Genomic DNA, 24,204 nt, shown 5'->3' with positions numbered 1-24,204 from the left:
ATAAAACGACTAATTTTCAAGACCCTTTTTAAATTTTTATTTTTTTTAAGACAAAATCAAAACAAACTTCTTTTCAAATCATTTTTAAATGTAAGTGAAGTGAGTTATATACTGTATATGTAGCACTTTTTCTCTAGAGACTCAAAGCGCTTTACATAGTAAAACCCATTATCTACATCTTTTTAAATTACCATCTGAGATTCAATAAAAAATATATGATAGGTGTTTGACCACTTAGCTTCATTGACTAATATGACCTTAAAATTAGCATCATAACTTCTCGTCTATTGTTTGCTAAGTTACAGTTTTCAATATAAAGCAAGTGAGGTCACTGTAAGTCATTACATTTGATCAAACATATAAATAATACACTCATTGAACTGACTCATATTAGGCAAAGTTGTTTGGCACCACCTATTGCTTTGCATGAATAAATGCCTATACCCCAAATATTAAAACAATTATCCTTTTCATACAAGGAAAAAAAATGATGTCTTATATTTAATTCCTCAGACAGTGTGGTTAATGTATGTAGACTTTGCAGGTGTACTTAAAGCTGTGGTCAGGAGTGTATTTATCGTTGAAATATTAGATCTACATACCCAGGTGGCCACGGCGAGCCAGTCGGGGGTCAAAGCCGACCTGCTGCACTTTGTCAGTTCTCCCCATGAAGAAGTTGATGACAGCATCAGCGACCACGCAATTGGCAAATCCCTCAATATCGTGGTGGTATCCACGCCTGATATGTATACAGTCTCCATCCTCTCCACCCTCTTCCACAGAAACGGTATGGCGGAAGGTTGTAGTCCAACCTGTTACCTCTCGAACCGCACCGCCAACCTACAGCAATTAAAACAGAAAATAATGTTCAGGGGAAAAAACATAACCACATATTCTAGCATGGATCAAGCATCTGGTCAGTGATGTCATGGAAAATAAAGGCTTGTTTATAGTTTATGTACAGCTGATACTTCCAGACATTAACAAACTGGTTTTACAGTTGTCTGCTCTCCATAAATAGTCTCCTCTCTCACGTTGTACGAAAACAAGGCCTTTAAAATGTAACTACAATTGTCTTATGACAAGTGTCTCCAACATTTTGTCTTTTTAGACTTTTACAAAACGAAATTGGCCTTGAACAACTCATTTTTGTAAAATCATAGCTTGTTTCAAGCCAAACAAACTAAGTAACATGTTGGGATGAACAACTCACATTTTGCATTAAAACAACACTATGACCTTCCTGCAGCAAACTTAACGCACAGGTAGACCACACACTACCAAAACGGGGAAAGGTAATAAACAACAACTCTCATCATGTAAGTCTGTAAAAGAAAATGGGCTTCAACGAATAATCGATCAATTCAATTAGAAAAAAAGCTTTGATTTATTGTCTGTTGCTTTGAGTAATCGTTTAATGAGTGTAAGTATTAACATTTTATAACATTAGTAGTTTCCACACGGCTGCTGCAATAGAGCGCACATGAGAGCAGTGGTGTGAGGGTGCTGTGATCCGTGTGGAGTTATTTTTAATTATTATCATTATTATTATAATTGATGCACACATATTACAAGTGAAATTACAATGTTGTTGATGTGCACTTATAGCAAAAAAATGACGGGTATGGTAAGCAGAAAAAATAGTTGCTTATTTAAAAAATATTCCCTATAATACACATTAACCATCTCAATAGATTCATTCGAGTAGATAACAACTTTGATGTATTTACCTTTAAATACGTGAACATAGTTTCCGCACGGCCGCAGTAATAGAACCCACATAATGATGTGTATTGTAATTTGTGTCAATGCATGTTAAATATGTGCATTTGTTATGGGAAAAAGGTTATGGCAAACAGAAAACAAAATTATTTGAACTATTTTCCTTGAAATACGCTTTGAGGCTATAACGTGTGTTTTATCCGATTATTCAACTAATCAAACAAACTAATCAATACATTAGTCAATTACTAAAGTAATTGATAGCTTTCGTGATAAATTTCATGAGGTCCTTTTGTCACCCCCCAGGAGAGTTGAGCCTTACAGTAACACTATATTTTTGTCTCATTCCTGTGAGAATCTTGTGTGTGACTGAAGCATTAAGGAGTGGGACTATCCAGACCTAGCTGCAGTGTGCTCAAACAACCACCAGGTAGCATCTGTGAGCAGGTAATAATGTATTATCTTTTTCTCTTTTAGACTTATCAGGTTTTATGAGGTCTGCAGTGCATTCTTCAAGCAATTTTCACTCACGCTTAAAGTGAAAAGTGAAGCAAAATACTCATTGCAATCCACTGCTCTACATAAATGCTCCTTAAAGGGGAACTGCCGTTTTTTGGGAATTTTGTCTATCATTCACAATTGTTATGTAAGACTTACGTTTTTCCATTTTTATGCATTCTAACTCGTAAATATACACTGGCAAAAGTCAGGTAACAATGGAGTCCATGGGAGTCGCTCTATTCCACCTATAAAGCGCCCTAAAAAACATCCAAAAACATACTCACGGTGTGAGTATACAGTATATGTAATATAGTAACAGGGACATTCATAATAACATGTAATATTTAGGTATTTTGCACATTTTAAGCAAATGTCGGCGTAATAATTTCAGACACATCACAACCAACGTTCCCTATAAGGTGCGCCTGTGCAATTGTGCACTGCTCAAGCGTCCTCTGCGCACGGCAAATCTACGCCACGCACAAAATCAAATACAAAAATAAGCGCATAACAATTTTCGACACACGGACACGACAGAGAAAACAGTTTTCGTCATCATTGTCCAAATATTGTAACGTCTTTTGAGACGCTTTGAGGACATGAATTCCATCGATCACTTTACGAGCAAAAGTCTTTATTGTCGGCCATAAACACATCACCAAAACATTAGTAAAAAAAATTATACCTAGCAAAACTGGTCATTTTCTGCAGTACAAACCAGACCAAAAGCAACTTTGTTGTATCAACAGCAGCCGCTCGCTCTTTCTCACTTGCGCCAACACGTGCACATATGGCACTTAGCCACTGATGCGTTTACAGCCACACAAAAAGTCGGACAACTCCAACACCACACATAAAGTGTCATTCCAGGTTGTTACACTATGATTTACCAATCAAATATGTGCTTATTCTAGTGTCATTTGTTAGGAATCTTAATTTATAAATATTAATCATGAAAGGCTGTTAGTATATTAAATAAATACTAATAAAAATATATTTTTTTACAAACAGGAAGTTGCAGGAATGTACACATGATCCCCTGCTTACATCTCATTGTGCAACATGTGAATGTTTTAATGGGAACTAAATGCAATGTCTGAAAGGGGTACAAATTATTTCCAAAGCAGGACCTCCACCCAGACAAACAATAGAAGTACACAGTTCATGAAAAACAATATTTTTGTTATTGTCATTGTAAGTGGGCCTAAACAATTATAATAGAAAAGAATCTCATGGAAATGACCGCTGTCATTTGATTATAATAATAAGAGAATGTTGTCTGTCTATCTGTGTTGGATCTGCGATGAGGTAGGGACAGCTGATATAGGCTCCAGCACCCCCCGCGACCCCGAAAGGGACAAGCGGTACAAAATGGATGGACGGAGATTTAACTTGTTATTTAGTCAGGTTTGGGACAGGTGTGCTGCTGGTGTAGCCACAGTGTGCACGTCTGATGTTGCTCACATGTGCTCCACTGAATGCTCAGGGAGTTTTTGCGTTTGCTCACACACATGAAAAATTAGAGGGAACATTGATCACAACGTTTGCTTTTTCTTCAAGAACACCTACTACAGACTACTTTGGGACAAATGATGATCCAGAACCTTGTATGTACTAGAGTGTGTGCCACTTTTGTCGTCGACTTTTGTAAAATCTTGCACTCTTCCGCCCTTCTTGATAACCTCTCGAGGAACTCTGAATAAATGTTTACCCTTTTCGGGATTTGAACGGTTCGTACAGCCGAAAACAACGTAAGGATAGGGCATTTTTCTTCCAGAAAGGCTAAATGGCACCACGTACCCATTGAGAACAGACGCTGCTTGACCACCACGTATATTTATGAGCCGGACATAATGTCATTAAAATCCAATAAATTGTTGCCTTTGTTTTTAGGCTTCCAGGTTATAGCTCGCGTGTTGAGACTAACCAACGCGCTATACAAAGGGTCTCTTGTGAGATCTGGTTTTCAATTGCATAATCCAGATGTGTTAGTCCGACTTTTCAAAAACAGAACACGATCAGATAAAAGCGTTTCCATGGGTGTTAGGATGCTTATTTAGGGCCAAACTATTTGAGAAATCGAACTAATTTAGTGCATGAACACGTACTGGCTGTGACAATATTGTAGCAGCACAAGCTAGTTAGCTCTCTGTGATCACTGTGCCATTAAAAATAGTTTGTCTGTGTTAGTGCTTATAATAAAAATATCGCTAATACTTGGTTAATATTCAGGTCAGGATATGTAAATGGAGTACTGTTTGTGGTTTTTGGAGGGGTTTTTTATTAGAGAACTTAATGGGCGGAATAGTGTATTCCTACTAGCTGCATTGTTAGCTAGCTCTTACTTGTAGTATTTTAAGAATTGTAATGCATAAAAATAAGAAAAAAACATGTTCTTGTCTTACATAGGGATTCCAAAAAGGAGCACTTCCCCTTTAAAAGACCATTACATATTACATAAATATATCCATCCATCCATTTTTCTACCGCTTATTCCCTTCGGGGTCGCGGGGGGCGCTGGAGACTATCTCAGCTACAATCGGGTGGAAGGCGGGATACACCCTGGACAAGTCGCCACCTCATCGCAGGGCCAACACAGATAGACAACATTCATACTCACATTCACACACTGAATGTTTAAAATCATGCAGCTACAGTAGACTACGTACTGGGACGGTATAGCTCGGTTGGTAGAGCGGCCGTGCCATCAACTTGAGGGTTGCAGGTTCGATCCCCGCTTCCGCCATCCTAGTCACTGCCGTTGTGTCCTTGGGCAAGACACTTTACCCACCTGCTCCCAGTGCCACCCACACTGGTTTAAATGTAACTTAGATATTGGGTTTCACAATGTAAAGCGCTTTGAGTCACTTGAGAAAAAGCGCTATATAAATGTAATTCACTTCACTTCACTAAGTGACATTGAGATACCTTTTTGGCTAAACTGTAGAGTACATCTACAATAACTACTGCACACACCATGATTATGCTGGAATTTCATGTTTCTTGACAAAGTCCTTTTGTGTATCTTTGATTCCCGTTGATTGTGCACTGCAGACGGACATGTTGAAGCATGCTGACACACATTTTTCAGACAATCCTACCAGATCTAGGCTGGTCTTCTCCAGGATATCAACCATCTTTTCCAGCTTGGTGTTTGCAGTGAAGAGGAAATCATCATCCACCCAGAGAACATATTTGCTGCTCACCTGGGACACTGCCAAATTTCGCCCAGCAAACCAACCCTGAAGAGATGATTAAACAACATTCTTATGTGGCAACAATGATTCAACATGCCATGTGAGTCTATGATAAATATGTACCTTTCCAAATGGCATAATGAATTGTTCAATGTGCGGTCCCTTCACCTGCTGCGGGTGCTCATTATCGTCAGCTATCACAATGGTGACGTTTGGATAATATTGCCTTATGCTGGCGATAAGATCTTGGAGTTTATCATAGCGTAGAAAGGTCTTTGTCACAATGGTAACAAGGGCACTGATATTGGTCTCTTGAAAGGAAAACAAAACACAAAAGCACTGAAGTTGGACAAATATGGCATTCTTTTACATAGATCAATCAGTATTGTAGAACTGCAGTATGGTATAGTATAATAAAGAATCTAAAAATGCTCAAAAACCTTTTGCATATCCAGAGTTGTAAAGTCTCGGGATGGTGGCATGTCCCACTTTTATGGTGAAAAATGACCGATGACCTTCATTTGCAAACTGAACTGTGGAGGAGGAACAATGACAATAAAAGGATTTCCTCTGACAAACTCTCGTTCTTTGTATAACTTAAACCTTTGCACTTCCTTGTGGATACCATCTTTTATTGTTTGCTATGGTAGTTCTGCAGTGAGACATGTGCCGCACCCAGGAAATGTGTTTCCACTCATGAGTACATCGCTTTGTGAGCAAAGTGCAGTAGCAGGCTGCAGCCCAGCGTGGAAGTGCATAAATCTAATATGTTGGCGGCACATACAGTACTTGTACAGTGTTGCCAAATATTTATACAATAATGGCTGTGTGTTGAGTCATTTTCAGTGGATAGTAAATCTGTACTACAATACAAGCTGTACTTTGACTACTCCAATTGTACTGCCCCTTCAGAATATATAATACAGTGGCTGTTGACATGTGAGGGTGTAGGTTAAGTAAGGAAGCATAATATGGACCGGTATCCTCACTGTCTTACTATAACAGTGGACCACCAATACATTTGACAATTTAATTATATTCAATAAGACTACAAACATGTACATGTGTGGTGAGAAGGGTGACATTTAATGATAGGATCTCTCGCTCCTTATTTATTAATTATTTGCTAAATTCCTCTTTTAAAATGGTTATTCTCAGCTGTAACGCGTTTTCAGTTAGACCTATGCAGAAGTGTACAGAACATGTATTCCTTTGTGGTTTTCTCTACTTCACATTCAAGCGAAGACATTTCCTGTCTTCCTGTCCCTCACTTTTATGTGTATATGCACGCATACGCGCACGCATGCACGCACGTCCGTAAGGGTAAATTACCGCCTCTTTTTGCACCACTACGGATTACCAAGGTAAGGCACAGCAAACAAATAAATACAGCAGTCCATCTATTGGTTGATTATTGATGGTCTCACCGGGAAATGTGTCAATCCACCACTGGCCATGTTTGGTATACTCGTCCTTTGTTATTCAAACAAAAGGTAGAATATATTGTTTTAAATGGGTCATATTATGACATATTTTACATTTAAAATACTTATTTGTGGTCTACATAACATGTAATGGTAGTGCTTTGGTCAAAATTGTGTATAGGTTATGTTTTACAGACCATCTTCCAGCCGCTTTCTGACCCTATCTTCAGGATGCTCCGTTTGGTGGGCAATGTTTTAAATTGACACTAAAAAGTGAACATTGTTTTTTTACATTATGTGTGGGGTTTTTATGTCAGAATTTTAGGTTCATGACAGGTTATTTTTAAGAATATTTTGCGCTGTAATTAATTCATAGTACATTTTGGGTCAAACTATTTACGGCTCTGTCCGGTTTCCAATACTGTTTCCCAATCAATGCTAAACTCATTGCAAAGTGGCACACAACCGTGCTACACTCACATTCACCCCATCACTGAGAGGAAACTGAACCCATGCTATCAACCACAAGACCTTCAATGACCTGCTTGTGTAATGGAAAATGTTTCAAAAATAAATATGGCTCATTCATTATCCATCATCATGAAAGTTGAGACAATATTTAATGAATATTTTCTTTCCAATATATTGTGTATATTATTATATTATGTATACGAGGAGAGCTACAATGATGCTTTAAGGGGATCTATGATGAATTTTGTCTTTTCTGATTTGTTACAATGTTGAATACTTGTGTTAAACAATGCCAAAAAGTTAAATCATACGTTTCAGGAATTTTGGCATAAGCTTGGATTCACGCAGTTTTGAATGCCTCTGTTCACAGGGTTTGCAAATTGGCAACGGCCTGACATCACCATTAAGTTAAACTCTCAGTCAGGCTGTGACGAAACACAAAAAAAGGTAACAAAGTGTTATTTTCAAATAATCTTGGCATTTGCATAATGACAGTGAAGTGCGACATGCAGTGACATAAATGCTGCTAAAAGCAGCTTTTTTATGCAGCTCTGAAACAGTCGGAGAATTTGCAGGTGTACCTAATGTTGTGACCGGGTGAATCTACATAATGTTTGTGAAGTTTATTTTCGACTGTGTCTGGAAAAAAAATAGCAGTAACTACTTCAAGATATATATTTAAACAGTATACATTGTCCAAAAATAATTATGATACCTTTAAGGAGGGTGGGTCGTGGTTTCATTTGCAATTTGGGAACGCCTCCAGAAATAAATTTCTCACAAACAAACAGACAGAGTGGCGTGCCTACAAAACTACCAGAAAGCTCATTTCATGTTTAGAGCAGCCAACAAGCAGAAAAATGTTTAAGGTCTATTTTGGTAGCTAACATCTTAAATGTTTGACTTGCATGACCAATGTTTTATTCAAACAACATGTGAGGACATGTTAGCATCTGCAGTTTGTATGTTGATATTAACAAGTTGTTTGTCCAAAACTTAAACATCACTCCTCCAATTAAAACCTTTTTACACATGCATGTGTTAAATACAATGCCACTTGTCATACTTTAGAGTATTTTTGTTTAGTTGGATCCTTAAAGAATCCAAAGATTCTTTATTTTACTAGTTATATATTACCCGGTTCATCTTCTTTTGTCCAGACAGTTGTTTTTCTAACTTTATAGATTATTTCATATAAAAATGACGTGTTGTGATGTTCCATGGTAAAATGGCAATTTCAATGTTATGTGCATTTAGAAGAAAACAGAATAAAGGCCATCAGAAAAATATGTGTTTATTTCAAATATAAAGTCATCACGTGATTAATCGAACAAATTAACCGATAGATTACTTAATTACTAAAATAATCCATAGCTGCATCCATTATGTGGACCGCAAGGAAGGGCTTTAAATGTAGATTTAGAGTCATCAAAGGTCCCCTTTAAAACATTTTCTGTACAGTTAACAATGGCTGGAACATAACAAAAAAAAAGAGTCACAGACTGTTCCTCTTTGGCTAGACATGTATTTCTTGTAATTAAATGAAATGTATCGATTTGAGTATAAGGAGTCTATCAGATAGCAACAGGCTGTCACTCCCTTATTTGTGACCAAGGTTCAACCAGCCTTGAATAGGGTCGGAGTCCTTTTATGGTCTTGAGATGCGTTAAAATGAGGTTGATCATTAACTCTAACCCAGAACTCAACAATACCTATCTGATAGGCCCTGTTTACACTGGATTGATTGATTGATTGATTGAGACTTTTATTAGTAGGTTGCACAGTGAAGTACATATTCCGTACAATTGACCACTAAATGGTAACACCCGAATAAGTTTTTCAACTTGTTTAAGTCGGGGTCCACTTAAATTGATTCATGATACAGATATATACTATCATATATACTATCATCATAATACAGTCATCACACAAGATAATCACATTGAATTATTTACATTATATACAATCAGGGGTGTGGAGGGGGGGGGTGGGGGGGGGGGTATGGACATCAAGTAGTGGACATAGAGAGAGAGAGAGAGAGAGAGAGAGAGAGAGAGAGAGAGAGATCAGAAGGCATAAGAAAAATAAAAAGTATCTGCATTTGATTGTTTACATTTGATTATTAGCAATCCGGGGAGGGTGTTAGTTTAGGGTTGTAGCTGCCTGGAGGTGAACTTTTATTGCGGTTTTGAAGGAGGATAGAGATGCCCTTTCTTTTATACCTGTTGGGAGCGCATTCCACATTGATGTGGCATAGAAAGAGAATGAGTTAAGACCTTTGTTAGTTCGGAATCTGGGTTTAACGTGGTTAGTGGAGCACCCCCTGGTGTTGTGGTTATGGCGGTCATTTACGTTAAGGAAGTAGTTTGACATGTACTTCGGTATCAGGGAGGTGTAGCGGATTTTATAGACTAGGCTCAGTGCAAGTTGTTTAACTCTGTCCTCCACCTTGAGCCAGCCCACTTTAGAGAAGTGGGTAGGAGTGAGGTGGGATCTGGGGTGGAGGTCTAGAAGTAACCTGACTAGCTTGTTCTGAGATGTTTGGAGTTTAGATTTGAGGGTTTTGGAGGTGCTAGGGTACCAGGAGGTGCATGCATAATCGAAAAAGGGTTGAACGAGAGTTCCCGCCAGAATCCTCAAGGTGCTTTTGTTGACCAGAGAGGAAATTCTGTAGAGAAATCTCGTTCGTTGGTTAACCTTTTTGATTACCTTGGTTGCCATTTTGTCACAGGACAGGTTAGCCTCTAGAATGGAACCTAGGTAGGTGACCTCATCTTTCCTGGTGATGACACTGTCACCTACTTTTATGTTGAAGTCATTGACTCTCTTAAGTTTGATGTGGGACCCAAACAGGATGGATTCTGTTTTACCCAAGTGGATGGATAGCTTGTTGTCAGCGAGCCAGGTGCAAGTTCTACAGAGCTCAGCACTGAGGATTTTCTCCACCTGTGACTTGTCCTTGTCTGATACCAGCAAGGCAGAGTCATCCGCAAACAAAAACAATTCACAGTCGCATGCTGATGACATGTCGTTTATGTATATTAGGAACAGTAAAGGTCCCAAATCTAAAATGTGTTGCCCTCCAGTGACACAGATCAGCTATTTTTTTGCCAGTCTAAATGCTCCAAAGTGCTTCAAATCTGATATTTTCATATCAGATGTGACTAAAGTCTAAATGAAAATGCGACCTGATTGCGACTTTTAAAACATCTTTGGCCGAGCTATGTCATTCATGTGCACAACACGATCACTTTCCTTTTTGCAATTATCTTATTTTTTTCTCCTGCAATTGGTTTCCATCTGCCTACTTGCTCTACACAACAGCCACGTCACAGACCCACAAACATGCTGATCTGAGGCGTCCATGTTTTCTCGTGTAGTAGCAACTTCCTTGTTTATTCACGAAATCCGGTCAACTTCCTTTGTATTCACTTTATCAAGCTGCGCATGCAAGTGACGTCTGGGACACATTGGGGCCAGATTGGGGCCCGTGCGTGTTCATACTGTAGTCTAAACACATTTTACTTGTAAACTTAATAGTCAGCTGGTAAATAATCAGGTTTGGTCATCTTTGGCCTGCAGTGTAAACGTAGTCATAGTCATATGTGCATCCTATCTTGGCCAGTGGGAAAAAATGTGAGTACTGGATCCTTACGAGGGCCGAGAAATATTATAAAGGAGACCTATGATGATTTAATCTACATTTAACACACTTTCTTGTGGTCTGGATAACACTTATTAGATATGCTTTGGTGTAAATTCTGCTCCACAGTCACCGTTTTAACCCGATTTCTGAGTATGTCTGCTGTGGAAGCGTTCTCACATTGCAAATGACACCCTTCATGCCCCGCCCTGTACAACAGTATCAGAATTTATCTTTTGAAAATAATTATATATATTTTGAAAATGAACATTCCTATTTTTTTCCCAGTCACGGTTTGAAATAAACTTTATAAATAGTATATAGATTCACTTATCACAACATTAAGTGCACCTGCCTACTTTCCAATTGATTCAGAGCCGCATTAAAAAAAAATGCTCGTTTTTTACTGCATGTCGCACATTGGTGTTATAGTGCACAAATAAACAAATAACTATTTTATTTTCATTTAGCCACGAAAGATCCCTTTGAGATTAAGAATCTCTTTTTTAATAGAGTCCTGGATGGCGGAAGCTGGAATCAAACCTACAACCCTCAAGTTGCAGGCATAGCCGCTCCACCCTCCGAGCCACGCAGTCTAAGCCGAGAAGGACGACCCATCAGGAGCAAGGGTGAAGTGTCTTGCTCAAGGACATAACAAACTTGACTAGGATGGCGGAAGCTGGGAATCGAACCAGGAACCCTCAGGTTTCTGGCACGGCTGCTCTACCAACCTAGCTACGCCATCCTCAGAAGGAAGCCACATAAGTATCTGCATCACGTGGACTACGTTTCCACTGCAGGCCAAAGAGGCCCAAATCAGATTATTTTCCAGCTGACTGATTAGACTGCAAGTAAAATGTGATCTTCAACGGACTCCAGTAAAAGAGCACACAGGCACCAATGTGGCCTCGACGACACTTGCATGCACAGTTTGATATAGTGAAAACAAAGAAAGTTGATCGAATACCGTAAATGAAAAAGGAAGTCGCTACTACTACTACAAAATAAAAGTCGCCACACCTTAAAAATGTGTGTTTTTTACTTGAAAATAAATTAAAGCAATATAATGCATGAATTAATATATATAGCGTAATCTATTTAGGAGATTTTAAATCTTTTTATGGCTGTTAAGTAGAGGCGTCAGAGACATCAGCGTGGATCTATGTTAGCTTTATTTTTCAACTCATTTACGTAAACAACTTACACAATGTATGTAAGATGTAAGCAAATATGGGACAGCGTACAAGTCAACTGCGGTCCGTCAACAATCGCTATTTCTTCGTAATTATATATTCATATGCTACATATAGCCTATTATTTGCGCACTATTGACTAGCGATGCACTGAAAATTTGACCGCCGGAAAAAATACCTTGCTCACCAAAACCGGATGTTGTGATGACGTATCTACTTCCGCTGGCGGGCTGCGTTTTTCCCGGCGCACACAAATGACCTAGCTCACCCAAAGATGATGCAAAAGTCGCATTCAGGTCGCATTTCCTTTTATACTGATGTCACATCTGAAAAGATAAGATTCTAATCGGATTCGGACTCCCTCGGAAAGATCAGATTTGAAGGACTTTGGAGCGTTTAGACTGGCCAAAAATATCCAATCTGTGTCAATTCAGGGTAAAAAAAAATCAGATTCGAAGTGCAATATAAACGGGGCCATTGTGACATCACATTGTGCCCACTGTTAAAAAAAAACTGCAAAACACAGCATTCAGAGGCATCCAAAACTGCATGCAAGCACACACCCACATGCATGAATCTTACAGTATGTTGTGTGTGTCAAATGTACCTGTGTCTGCTGTCCTGGGATGGAACACAGTGTTTGTGTAGGTGACAAACTGCAGCTGCCTGTTCAGCGCAGCGAGAACAGGACTCGAGAGCATCATATGCTTCTCTCCTTCTCCTTTAACCGAGACCATATCCACTGTAGCGGCAACATCAAAAGTTCCCAAAGTTGCTGTCAAATATACCTGCCGTGCCATTTGATGAAAGAAAAAAAAGTTAAAATTGAATCCTTAGAACCTCAGCAACAACATGTTCAAGATAAATGCCCTCGAGCTTACTTTCACTTTACTGTACAAACTTGCAGACTGCAAACTCACCGTATGGTTGGATCTTGCTTTTTCAACAAGCCCCAAACCTAATGTAAAAGGGGGGAGATTAGTATGAGAATGATAAAATGATATCATAAAAGCAAAGTGCGATACAAGTGCAAACATATTTGCAAAAAATTAATATGGAAAAGCATATAGTCATTAATGTGTGTCATTCATTTGTGTAAAAAAATATGAATTATAATATTCGTCACTTTGGTTTTCAAGTTGTATGGATGTTATTATTAGGGCTGTCAAATGATTGCAGTTTGTATTTAGATTAATCATTGAGTTATTTGTAGAGGTGGGAATCTTTGGGCACCTTATGATTTGATTACAATTACGATTCAGGAGCTACGATTCGATTAAAAATCGATTATTGATGCATCTTTAATTTATGTATATTGATGCAGTTTTACATTTCTTTTTGTTTCACTAAATAAAGCATTTACCACTTGCAACTTTCAAGAACAGTGCATTTGTAATAAGAATCAGTTAAATTAAATCCCATCAAATTTATTAAATTACTGGAATTGTTTGCAAAACTGGAACATAAGTGCCCTAAAATAAAGGAGCTGGTCGGCTCTCTCAAAAATACGGACCTGTCTTGCTGACTTCCCTTGTTCTAACATGCCAACGGCTGTTCACCTTGGAGACTAGGCTGGGTACGGCCTGGCGCGAGATTTACACCTTCACTACACCGCTGCAGTCAGTCAAATTTTAGAAATGTCTGCATTATTTTATTTACAATAAATAAACAGATTATCGATTATTGATGTTTACTTATCAATTTTATAATCGTCCATGTCCGAATTGCGAAGCATCTAAAAAACTATTATTTCCACCATCTCTAGTTATTTGTGTTTATTGTTATAATGATCGCTATGATAATCTCTGATAGTCACATTTAATTTTGCATGACAAAGGGGACTCAAAAAAGTAAGGGACTATATGCACTTTACTTCTAAGATAAGCGGTAGAACATGGATGGATGGATGGATGGAAGTTCATGTTAATGCTAATAAAAACAAATTTTCTTTTGAATCTTTCTGCAGGTTTTTTTTTTAGATTTATAATGATAAAGAATTAATCTGCATTAGTTTGTTAATTTCAACAGCCATTGTTATTAATCTTTTACATTCCATTAACATGGTATTTTCAGTAACTTTGTTTTACAAATGCTCATCCCAACAATTGTTTCACATGAGCTGTTGTTTGAGTTAACCAACTCTTCTACTCCTAAACCACTGCTCTCAAAGGGTAACATGTGGTTAGAACACACACACCTGCCACTGCAAAAAAGACCCATACTTAAAACAAGCCGAAATTATTTTGAAAAGGGATTTTTTTATTTTTTTTAAAGCAAAAACAAGCTGCCAAAGGGGTAAGCAACATTTGTTTGCATAGAATTGTAAAAACAAGAGTATTTTTATTTTGCCTTTAATACTAAAATGACTCCTAAAATAAGAAATTAGGTCAAAGTTTCAGCATTTTTTTCTCATCATATATCTAGTTTTTCAGTAAAATGTCCTTATTACAATCTGTGCAGTTATCTGTCTGACAAAAGCACCACATATTCGTACTTGAAAAAAACCAAAGTTTAACCCCATGAATCACAATTGAAATTTCTCACAAGCTCACTCAATGCACTCTAAAAACACAGTTACACTGCAACTTGAATGTGTTAAGCTCTCTGGTACAGTATGAATTCTAACAGTTTCAGGGAGGTAGGTGCTGAGCTTTTTCTGAGTTTCCAACTGATAGCAGCCATGAACATGCTTGAATGGAGAGAAACTCCTTTCACAAATGGCTAATTGGGAAGCAATACACACTAAATAGAAAGAAATTCAAGGCGGAACCTATTTTCTTTTTTGCATCATTCAAACACACTTCTGCAAAATTACACCTTGAGTGGATGTGGACTGTCCAAAATGTGTTTGTTGATTTAGGGCAGGGGTGTCAAACACATTTTAGCTCAGGGGCCGCATGGAGGAAAAATCTACTCACAATGGTAAAATCATGGCATGAGAATTTATAAATAAGGACAACTTCTGGTTGTTTTCTTTGTTTTACTTTGGCCAAAAATAGAACAAGCACATTCTGAAAACGTACAAATCACAAATAATCCTCTGGACAAAACACTTCAAATTAGTTGAAAATTCTGAGGAAATTGGTGCCGTTTCAAAAACACAATGAGCTTAGACTTAGTCTCAGTGTATCTACAGAGCCAGGATTAAACTTTAAATCACAGTCATTCTGGGATTGAACAAAAACACAACATGTAAATTATTCTAGGTATCAAATACCTCCTTTGTCATGTCCACGTATTAATACAGAGCTAACTCAACAAACCATAAAAAAACGGAGGTAAAAAACAATTCAAAAGGGTTAAGTTTACTTTTGTCGTGTTTGACAGAGACATTTTGGGGGCAACGAAGGTGCTAAATGACGATGTGTTCGAAGCAGAAGACATAAAACAGCAGGTTTTAAGTTTCATGTGGGTCGAGGAGGAGGAACCACAGCCCCCTTTTACTGTGTACCTCTTGCTTGGCCCCGGTATAAACAGTTTGCTTGCCTAACAGAATTGCTATTTTGGACACATTTAGAACAGCAGTTTCTTACGTGAATAAAAAAAAAAACTGCTCATTTCATTTTTATACTTGGAAAACTCATTACGCGGGCCGGATAAGATATTTAAGATATGACAGCATGTGAGGTCAGTGATGTCAGTGATTGAGTGGGCGAGAGAGGTGAGCGAGCGGCGACAGTGAGTGAGTGCAGGTGCTCCAGCTTGGTGGATGGCTGCGTCCAATAAAGTCATAAAGTTGCAACAAACCGCCGGCCTCATCATTCGCCCTCAGCTGTAAAGACCCACTTCCGGGTAAAGTGAAGGTTGTTAGCCCCGAAGTACATAGGCCCTGGAGGAACGTCTCCCCTGCGCCCCTCAACTATGGTATGGGAGTCCACACCGCCCCCACCCACAGAAAGCACGCGTTTTCTTTTCCACCGCAGCGCTCCAATAAAACACACTCAGATCTTCTGTTTCTAGCCGATACTACATAAAAAATAACGTAAAATAACGCAGTAACGCATCATGTAGTAACAGTAACTGAGTTACTGAATATAAAAAATAACGCGTTAGATTACCAGTTACCGCCGAAACTAATGGCGTTACAAAGTAACGCGTTAGTCCCAACACTGATCATGACCAACATTAAAATACAGTAGTGTAGTAGGCCTAGGTATTGATTAAAAACAACCCAGAGGTTTATACTTTGGCCACTGTAGCATTACACACGGTTTGAACAGTAATACTTAATTAAGTGATTATTTGACATACTAGATTGAGCCAGCTTAGTGGTACATATACCACAGTTTGAGAATCCCTGGTTTAGCACAATACCAGATTTGTTAGTTTTTACAAATCGTGTATGTGTTGGATTATGTTGGATGAAGGCTTTACCTGGAATGATGATTGTTTTGAGGGGTCGCACTGCAACACCCTGGGAGGGATATTGAAGGGGACTATTGCCCTCGTTCACAATAAGCACATCCGCAGGACTGGAGGACCTGCACACACATGTATGTTAGGCTACAAAAAAGGAACATCTCTGAACAATAAACATTACAACCCCCGCTGTGACTTTGACACCTTCAAAATTACTTACTCTACTATACTCTTTCAAAAATAGAGAACTTGAGACAAAAATAAAAGCTGGATTTCCGCATTAAAAACGAACATTAGCAATGTTTATGGTTTTTGTGTCAGTCAAAATGATAATAGTGTGCCATTGTGTGCCACTTATAACGGCGGGAGCGTGTGGGTTGTGGCAGTTTGTTATCACACAAAGTGACATTTTACTTATAATAATAATAATAATAATGGATTAGATTTATATAGCGCTTTTCTAGACACTCAAAGCGCTTCACAGAGAAGTGAGAACCCATCATTCATTTTTACAACTCATTCATTCATCATTCATTCTCCGGTGTGAGCGGCACCGGGGGCAAGGGTGAAGTGTCCTGCCCAAGGACACAACGGCAGCGATTTTTGGATGGTAAGAGGCGGGGAGCGAACCTGCAACCCTCAGGTTTCTGGCAAGGCCGCTCTACCCACTACGCCATGCCGCCCGCTCAGTTACATGATTGATTGATTAATTGAAACTTTTATTAGTAGATTGCACAGTACAGTACACAGTGTACAGAACATCTGAGCGCAAGTTATCACAAGCAGGGCTCACAGAGGAGGATTGTAGCATGTGCAGTGTTTACGTAGTCTGGGAATGATTGTAATAACATATATAAAAAAGGAACAGCTTCATGCAGTATAAGATCTGCCCTGGCCTTTGGAACCCCTTCCTTTCATAAGTGACATTCATTCTATAGTAACGCAAATAAATACAAAATCAGCTAAATTTCTAAAAACTTTCTATCAACTTCCCATTGGCTGTTTTTTAATTTTTGGAAATGGACATTTGAACATTTTTACAAACTATAAAACATAAAAATTAACTATTTTGTCATACGGTTTTCAAATGTATTGGTTAAATACTCTGTATATATTGTACACCAATAGCCTTATGTCCTGAGACTTAATATTACAGTAGTACCTCAATGCACCCCACTTTTGACGGAAAATGTTTCCATAAGTTACTGTTTCCTCTCAGTTATTGTACAGTCAAAAAAAACAATAATTTTGCCGCTATATTGTTCCGTGGACTCAAGTGCCGAAACGCTCTACTACACCACAAGTGTCTGTGATATTTTTTTGTATTTGACTATGGCTGGGAAATAAGCCACTACAGGGTCAAAGAAAGTTGCAGGTGCCAGCACTTTCATAAAGAAGGTGAAAAACTATTTTTAATTCAAGAGTGAACTAGCAGCAAAGTACAAAGGTGGCATCTAAGTGGCTCTCCGTCCTCTCCACTCGTTGTTGATAATGTTGTCTTCAATAAAGGTAAAATGATGTTAAATGTTAATCTATCCATTTAATTTGTTCATATATTTATATGCAATTATTATTCTATATATTTTTTACAGCCCCTTTACAAAGCCTTTTACATATTTTCATTATTATTTATAATGTGTTTGTACTTGACAATTTTAACGTGCACTTGACACTTTCTAAAAAAATTTTATAACAACTTGCACCTATGTGGCCTCGTTTGCTAATTGTGTTGTATTTGTAACCGTTCAATGACAATAACAGTATTGAATCTCTTTCTCAACAAAATATGGTTTTGAATATTATTTCGAGGTGTCTAAAGCGTTGTAAATTTGGTTTGTCTTAGTTATTGTGCTGTCTGTTTTTTAATCAGATTAATCACAGTTTTGATTTCAATTAATCACAATAACTTCGCGAATTTCAAAAAGACTCCAATGTTTGAACACAAATGCAGTTTTAATGTAACAATGTCACACAGGTACATTTTTAAGTGTGATACTTAAATGCATTTCATTGATTTTATTTTTAGGTTAAATTTGCCGGTGTGAGTATCCTCACTCACCTTTGCACTGATGTACTATATGCATTGACCTGATCATTGACCGTTAACCTGCTCCGCCTTTGATTCGGGAGTCCGCGGTTAAGGTAAAGGGGCATGTGCTATAAAAATAAATTATGCATTTAATCTGTGTTTATACATAAATAATGCAATAATATGTGTGATTAATAGCCTAAGTTAAAACGTTAACTTTGACTGCCTATTTTTTTCCAATGCAAATAATTACTTTGGTTTTCACATAATTCAAACAATTAAGTCAAGCGCTTAATTTTATAGACATTGGGAACAGTAAGCTGGTTGAGTGTCAAATTGACTACGTTTCCAAAATTCTAAATCAGTCTGATTTCACAAATAGTTCGGGTTTTTGTATTTTCACACCTACATGTGAGTCCCAGTGTCCATGCACACTCTCTAATGAAACTATTGGTCATACACTGTGTGCCTCCCGTACACTGCTTATTTCCTTTTAATGTATTGCTTTTCGGTTTGGCTGATGACGTCACACTAAAACAAGGCATCTGTGTCTCCTTACAACGTAGCTGGGTTGTACCTGATGTCCGCTGTAATATTGGGACATTTTACAAAACCCAAAACCAGTGAAGTTGGCCCGTTGTGTAAATCGTAAATAAAAACAGAATACAATGATTTGCAAATCCTTTTCAATACACTGAATACACTGGAAAGACAAGATACTTAACGTTCGAACTAGTAAACTTTTTTATTTTTTGCAAATATTAGCTCATTTAGAATTTGAAGCCTGCAACATGTTTAAAAAAAGCTGTCACAAGTGGTAAAAAAGACTGAGAAAGTTGAGGAATGCTCATCAAAAACTTATTTGGAACATCCCACAGGTGAACATGCTAATTGGAAACAGGTGGGTATAAAAGCAGCTTCCATGAAATGCACAGTCATTCACAAACAAGGATGGGGGGAGGATCACCACTTTGTGAACAAATGCGTGAGCAAACTGTCTAAAAGTTTAACAACAACATTTTTCAACAAGCTATTGCAAGGAATTTAGGGATTTCACCATCTAAGGTCCGTAATATAGTCAAAAGGTTCAGAGAATCTGCAGAAACCACTGCACGTTAATGGTAAGACCGTGACCTTTGATCCCTCAGGCAGTCCTGCATCAAAAACCGACATCAGTATGTAAAGCATATCATCACATGGGCTCAGGAACACTTCAAAAAACCACTGTCAGTAACTACAGTTCATCGCTACATCTGTAAGTGCAAGTTAAAACTCTACTATGCAAAGCGAAAGCCATTTATCAACAACACCCAGAAACGCCGCCGGCTTTGCTGGGCCCGAGCTCATCTAAGATGGACTGATGCAAAGTGGAAAAGTATTCTGTGGTCTGACGAGTCCACATTTCAAATTGTTTTTGGAAACTGTGGACGTCGAGTCGTCCGGACCAAAGAGGAAAAGAACCATCCGGACTGTTATAGGCGCAGAGTTCAAAAGCCAACATCTGTGATGGTATGGGGATGTATTAGTGCCCAAGGCATGGGTAAATTATACATCTGTGAAGGCACCATTAAAGCTGAAAGGTACATACAGGTTTTGGAGCAACATATGTTGCCATCCAAGCAACGTTATCATGAACGCCCCTGCTTATTTCAGCAAGACAATGCCAAGTCACGTGTTACAACAGCGTGGCTTCATAGTAGAAGAGTGCGGGTGCTAGACTGGCCTGCCTGTAGTCCAGACCTGTCTCTCATTGAAAATGTGTGGCGTATTATGAAGCATAAAAAACGACAACAGAGACCCCCGGACTGTTGAACAACTTAAGCTGTACATCAAGCAAGAATGGGAAATAATTCCATCTGAAAAGCTTCAAAAATTGGTCTCCTCAGTTCCCAAATGTTTACTTTGTGTTGTTAAAAGGAAAGACGACATAACACAGTGGTAAAAATGCCCTTGTGCCAACTCTTTCGCAATGTGCTGCTGCCAATTAATTCTAAGTTAATGATTATTAGCAACAAAAAAGGTTGTTTCTCAGTTTTAACATTAAATACCTTGTCTTTGCAGACTATTCAATTGAATATACAGTCGTGGTCAAAAGTTTACATAAACTTGTACAGAACATATTGTTATGGCTGTCTTGAGTTTCCAATATTTTCTACAACTCTTATTTTTTTGTGATAAGAGGGATTGGAGCACATACTTGTTTGTCACAAAAAACATTTATGAAGTTTGGTTCTTTTATTAATTTATTATGGGTCTACTGAAAATGTGACCAAATCTGCTGGGTCAAAAGTATACATACAGCAATGTTAATATTTGGTTACATGTCCCTTGGCAAGTTTCACTGCAATTAGGCACTTTTGGTAGCCATCCACAAGCTTCTGGCAAGCTTCTGGTTGAATTTTTAACCACTCCTCTTGACAAAATTGGTCCAGTTCAGCTAAATGTGTTGGTTTTCTGACATGGACTTGTTTCTTCAGCATAAGTCAGGACTTTGGGAAGGCCATTCTAAAACCTTAATTCTAGCCTGATGTAACCATTTATTTACCACTTTTGAAGTGTGTTTGGTATCATTGTCCTGTTGGAACACCCAACAGCGGCCAAGACCGAACCTCCAGGCTGATGATTTTAGGTTGTCCTGAAGAATTTGTAGGCAATCCTCCTTTTTCATTGTCTTACTCTCTGTAAAGCACCAGTTCCATTGGCAGCAAAACAGGCCTAGAGCATAATACTACCACCATCATGCTTGACGGTAGGATGGTGTTCCTGGGATTAAAAGCCTCACCTTTTTCCTCCAAACATATTATATCATACATATAATATATATATATTGTGGCCAAACAGCTAATTTTTTGTTTCATCTGACCACAGAACTTTCCTTCAAAAGGTCTTATCTTTGTCCATGGGATCAGCAGCAAACTTTAGACGAGCCTTAGGGTGTTGCTTCTGGAGCAAGGGCTTCCTTCTTACATGGTAGCTTCTCAGTCCATGGCGATGCAAAACACGCTTGACTGTGGACACTGACACCTGTGTTCCAGCAGCTTCCAATTCATTGCAGACCTGCTTTTTGGCGGTTCTTGGTTGACTCTTGATCAGCCTGACCAATTTTCTCTCAGCAGCAGGTGAATGCTTGCGTTTTCTTCCTGATCGTGGCAGTGACAAAACTGTGCCATGCACTCAATACTTACGAACAATTGTTTGCACAGTTGCTCTTGGGAACATAAGCTGCTTTGAAATGGCTCCCAATCACTTTCCGGACTTGTTCAAGTTAATGATTAGTTTTTTCAGATCTGTGCTGAGTTCCTTTGACTTTCCCATTGTCGCGTTTGTAACCGAGTCTAATGACAGCATCACATGAGCCCTATTTAAATGGGCTCAGAGAGGTCAACAGGTGTCGTCAATCATAATCACTCACATGAAGTTAAGAGGCCATGCAATGAAGCTAATTTGATTTGATTGTAACTTTTCTACATCACCAAAATTGGTCATGTTTGTTGCTGTATGTATACTTTTGACCCAGCAGATTTGGTCACATTTTCAGTAGACCCATAATAAATTCATAAAAGAACCAAACTTCATGAATGTTTTTTGTGAAAAACAAGTATGTGCTCCAATCACTCTATCACAAAAAAATAAGAGTTGTAAAAATGATTGGAAACTCAAGATAGCCATGACATCATGTCCTTCAGAAGTGTATGTAAACTTTCGACCACGACTGTAAGTTGAAAAGGATTTGCAAATCATTGTATTCTGTTTTTATTTACGATTTACACAACCTGCCAACTTCACTGGTTTTGGGTTTTGTACAAATATTACGTCTCTAATGGCTATGCTGATGTTAAATAGAAAACAGCATCAAACAATTATCTTAGATTGCGCTACAAAGATGGCACTACTCCCAAGAAGGTCTTGGAACAAATGCAGTTCCGAAGCAAAGAAAGACTGGCGGGAGAAAGTTGTTTCGAAGGAATATTTGGACGTTGATTGAGACCGGCACATACCCGATACAAAGTGTCCCCCTCTGGCAGCACACACCCACTCGAGAGATCTGGTTTTCTATCACATAATCCAGGTGTGTTAGTCCAACTTTTCAAAAACCCAACACATTCGGATTAAGGTGTTTCCATGGGTTGTAGGATGCTTATTTAGAGCCAAACTATTTCAGAAATTGGACTAATTTAGTGTATAGACATGTACTGAATATCAAAATAAGACTTTACCTTTTCTGAAAACTGATGTACTCTTCAGCTCTGTGACGCTTCACACCTGAGGGGTCCGGGTGTGATTGTAAGAAGACCTGGTCCACGTTACGGGCCTTCACGCGTGGGAACAGCAGACTGGAAAGAGGCAGCTTAAGGGTCTCCTTATCAGCCACACATTCACATGAATTTCTTCTCAAGAGACTATTGGAAAGGAAATATTAAATGACCAGCATTAACTCAAGAGACTATTGGAAAGGAAATATTAAATGACCAGCATTAAACCAGCGCACAACTAAACAGTTAGACCTAAACCCACCATGCCACATCTTCCTTTATATGATAGGAAATATCATTATATTTATTCAAGAGGTCTTGAAGTTTCTCCATGATGACGGTCTCCATTCCAACGTTGTGCCCGGGCCGTAGGTCAACTCCTGAGAGAGCTGCAGGGCTCCACGTGTTAAAAAGCACTACCAGCAGGGAGCCACTAATCACAAGCAGTCCAAGACACTTCTTAGAGGACAAACGCATCTAGAATGAAAATACATGCATGCTATCAAAGACTGAAGCTAACAAATTGGAAAAAAGTCCCTTCCCTATGGACAAAAGTTTGGGAGAAGAAAAACAAGACCAGCAACACTTGTGTCCTTCTAAAAATTGTAATACATTGATTGATTGATTGAAAGAAACTGTGCAGGCGCTACTGAACACAGACGGTTTCGAAAATGTCTTTGTCAGTGTGCCAATAAAACAAAAATAAAGGAGGTGCACGGCAAAAAGTGTACTTAAAGAAAGGACACCTTACCGCTACTCCTACGGGGAGTGGAAGCTCTTATTCCCCTGGGAAAATGTTCTACATCAAGAGTGTTCAAACATTTTACTCCTACAATCAAATTATATGGGGGCCAATTTGCTTAATTCACCTTTTATTTTTAAGCACGCAGCCTTTAAAGCACCATGACGAAAAATACTAGTGTGAATGCTACGGCGTGGCGAAGTTGGTAGAGTGGCCGTGCCAGCAATCGGAGGGTTGCTGGTTACTGGGGTTCAATCCCCACCTTCTACCATCCTAGTCACGTCCGTTGTGTCCTTGGGCAAGACACTTCACCCTTTCTCCTGATGGGTGCTGGTAGCGCCTTGCATGGCAGCTCCCTCCATCAGTGTGTGAATGTGTGTGTGAATGGGTGAATGTGGAAATACTGTCAAAGCGCTTTGAGTACCTTGACGGTAGAAAAGCGCTATACAAGTATAACCCATTTATCATTTATTTATAATGCTAAACGAACCACACCAAAGTGTGCACCAAGTACAATACATTTTTATAAGTTTTGGTACTGAAGATAATACAGAACCACAAGTGGAAACAAAGCATAATTCTATTTTTAGAAAAAGGCCTTCTTCCAAAAACTGTTGCCACAAAGTAAGACATATAGAATTTTCCAAAATGACCCCGCGATCCCAAAAGG

General features: G+C 38.6%; 1 protein-coding gene across 1 annotated transcript in view; it reads right to left on the bottom strand.

Annotated features, from left to right (window-relative positions):
* Positions 1-24,204, bottom strand: part of b4galnt1a (beta-1,4-N-acetyl-galactosaminyl transferase 1a) — a 48,286-nt gene that overhangs the window by 4,871 nt on the left and 19,211 nt on the right. The window contains exons 2-10 of the mRNA XM_062053095.1: positions 23,055-23,269; positions 22,757-22,939; positions 16,526-16,632; positions 13,072-13,109; positions 12,759-12,939; positions 5,861-5,953; positions 5,544-5,731; positions 5,325-5,465; positions 603-840 (exon numbers count right to left, since the gene is read on the bottom strand). Coding sequence (XP_061909079.1) covers positions 603-840; positions 5,325-5,465; positions 5,544-5,731; positions 5,861-5,953; positions 12,759-12,939; positions 13,072-13,109; positions 16,526-16,632; positions 22,757-22,939; positions 23,055-23,269 — 1,384 coding nt within the window. The remainder of the gene's footprint in view (positions 1-602; positions 841-5,324; positions 5,466-5,543; positions 5,732-5,860; positions 5,954-12,758; positions 12,940-13,071; positions 13,110-16,525; positions 16,633-22,756; positions 22,940-23,054; positions 23,270-24,204) is intronic.

The sequence above is a fragment of the Entelurus aequoreus genome, linkage group LG07 (assembly GCF_033978785.1).
Source record: "Entelurus aequoreus isolate RoL-2023_Sb linkage group LG07, RoL_Eaeq_v1.1, whole genome shotgun sequence".
Lineage (NCBI taxonomy): Eukaryota > Metazoa > Chordata > Actinopteri > Syngnathiformes > Syngnathidae > Entelurus > Entelurus aequoreus.
Note: the sequence above shows the minus strand (reverse complement) of the source record. Positions and strands in the feature narration are given on the sequence as shown.